This window comes from Schistosoma mansoni, chromosome W, assembly GCF_000237925.1.
Source record: "Schistosoma mansoni strain Puerto Rico chromosome W, complete genome".
NCBI lineage: Eukaryota > Metazoa > Platyhelminthes > Trematoda > Strigeidida > Schistosomatidae > Schistosoma > Schistosoma mansoni.
Genome location: NC_031502.1, coordinates 25,045,062 through 25,046,886, shown reverse-complemented (window position 1 = coordinate 25,046,886; position 1,825 = coordinate 25,045,062). Strand labels below are relative to the sequence as shown.

General features: G+C 31.7%; 1 protein-coding gene across 1 annotated transcript; it reads right to left on the bottom strand.

The window, feature by feature from the left end:
* Positions 1-1,825, bottom strand: Smp_159080 (hypothetical protein; the record flags this gene model as incomplete). Its single annotated transcript, XM_018789096.1, has 2 exons — positions 1-158; positions 1,768-1,825. The coding sequence occupies 2 exons, from the start codon at positions 1,823-1,825 to the stop codon at positions 1-3; spliced, it is 216 nt and encodes a 71-aa protein (XP_018654574.1).

Sequence of the window (1,825 nt, the reverse complement as noted above, 5' to 3'; positions counted from 1 at the left end):
TTACTCCGAGTCTTCTTTTACAAGGTCTTTTCGCATCAATTTATCCATAAATAACAGTGCAGCTTTACTTAACCAAGATGATGTATACGTGAAAACATTGAAAGGACAAGATAGTCTATAATTTTTTTTAACAGCACCAGTGCTAATATCTAAATTTCCTGAATAATAAGAAATGTGTAGGTTGAGAAAGTGAGTAAGTAATATGTTCACACCTACACAAATACTTTGATATATATCTCATATGCTAATTTTATTTACCAGTCTTTGAAACATTGTCTACGTGTGTGGAATGATAGGTAACTTTTTTTGGTGAGAAAACTAATTTATCTGTCCTGTTGTTTGTTTCGCTGTGATTCACCTTCATAGTTTTTATTAGTACAGTTTAGTAAGGTTCATGCATAAATAAACATTGCACTTTGGTGCACATATAAACAAAATTATACTACCAATGTTACCTACATTACTTCATCACTTGCCAATTCATTTAGCAACTTAACAATGACATTCGTCAAATTTCGTTTCTTAAAGAGTACAAAAAATAAAAATGTATTAACTAACTATAATTTGATGCTTACAAATAGCTGAAAGTTGTTTAAAAATCCTCACTGACATTGTAAATCTTCCAATTAATTATCACGTTATATAATTGTCTAACTACACAAACTTCTGATTCATATGAGTTAGGTTTTGATACACCGGTACAATCTGTGACACAGCCATTGGAGACATGCAAGTGATAGTGAATCGATGAGTTAATAATAAGACATCTCGCTATTAGTGATAGTAAACATTCGTCGTCGAATGTTTCTGTAAATAATGATCCTGAAAATTCATAAAAATATGTTTTTAATAGAATATTGTGATGATAGGAAACTATCACAAACTGATTTTCACATCACTACTTCTATGATATTTACAGAGAACGTCTTTTTTTGAAATGAATTTACTTAATTTGTAAAATGATGGAGAATACTGAGAGTAACAAATGGTTTTGTTTGTGAAGAGGTTAAATTATCAAAGTATTCCCCCGAACAACACAAAACCAACCTAACATTTGAGACACAGTCCCTGACCGAACAAAATAGGGTTTTCAAGCTCATCTGTTTCAACAATGAGCCTTTCAAATTGTAAAAGTGTCAAACAATCATTTGCATTAAAACCAAGAGCGAACAAAATATGCAGATAGCACAGAACACATGGAAGGTGGTTAGCATTGTCCTGAATTCCACTACGAGCCACATTCAATCTATTCTATATCAACTTGTGTCATAATGGATAAATCAAGGCAATCTGTACAGCATGCATATATACCGACTAACACCTATCAAATCTCAGTCAAAAAACATCAACAACAGCATGATCCAATCCATTTCAAATCGAATTACAAAGCCACAGTTCTTAGATATGCTTCAAAATATATCCTTACACTCGTTAGACTAATCGGACGGTTAGTTTAACATGTGAAAGCAAAAAAAAGTTGGAAAGATATAGTCAATGACAAGTTGAACGACATATAATGAAGACAAAACTGTTATTCAGTTCAAAATGTTTCTAATGAAAATGGTATGAATAAGAGATCCGTTTGAGAAAATAAAACTCATCTATACATGGATAAATGAATTATCAATCCAGTTTAAAATCTATGCATTTGATCATTCATCTACCTTGATTTGCAATAAGTTAGTATTGAGACTTACTCTGTCTACTCAGTAAACTACTCAATCAAGTATCAAGCATTGGATAGTGTAGAATAACAGAAAAGCTTACTCTCGTCAGAATTAATTAAATTCCACTCACTGACGTTTATCCACATGACTTTCGGCAT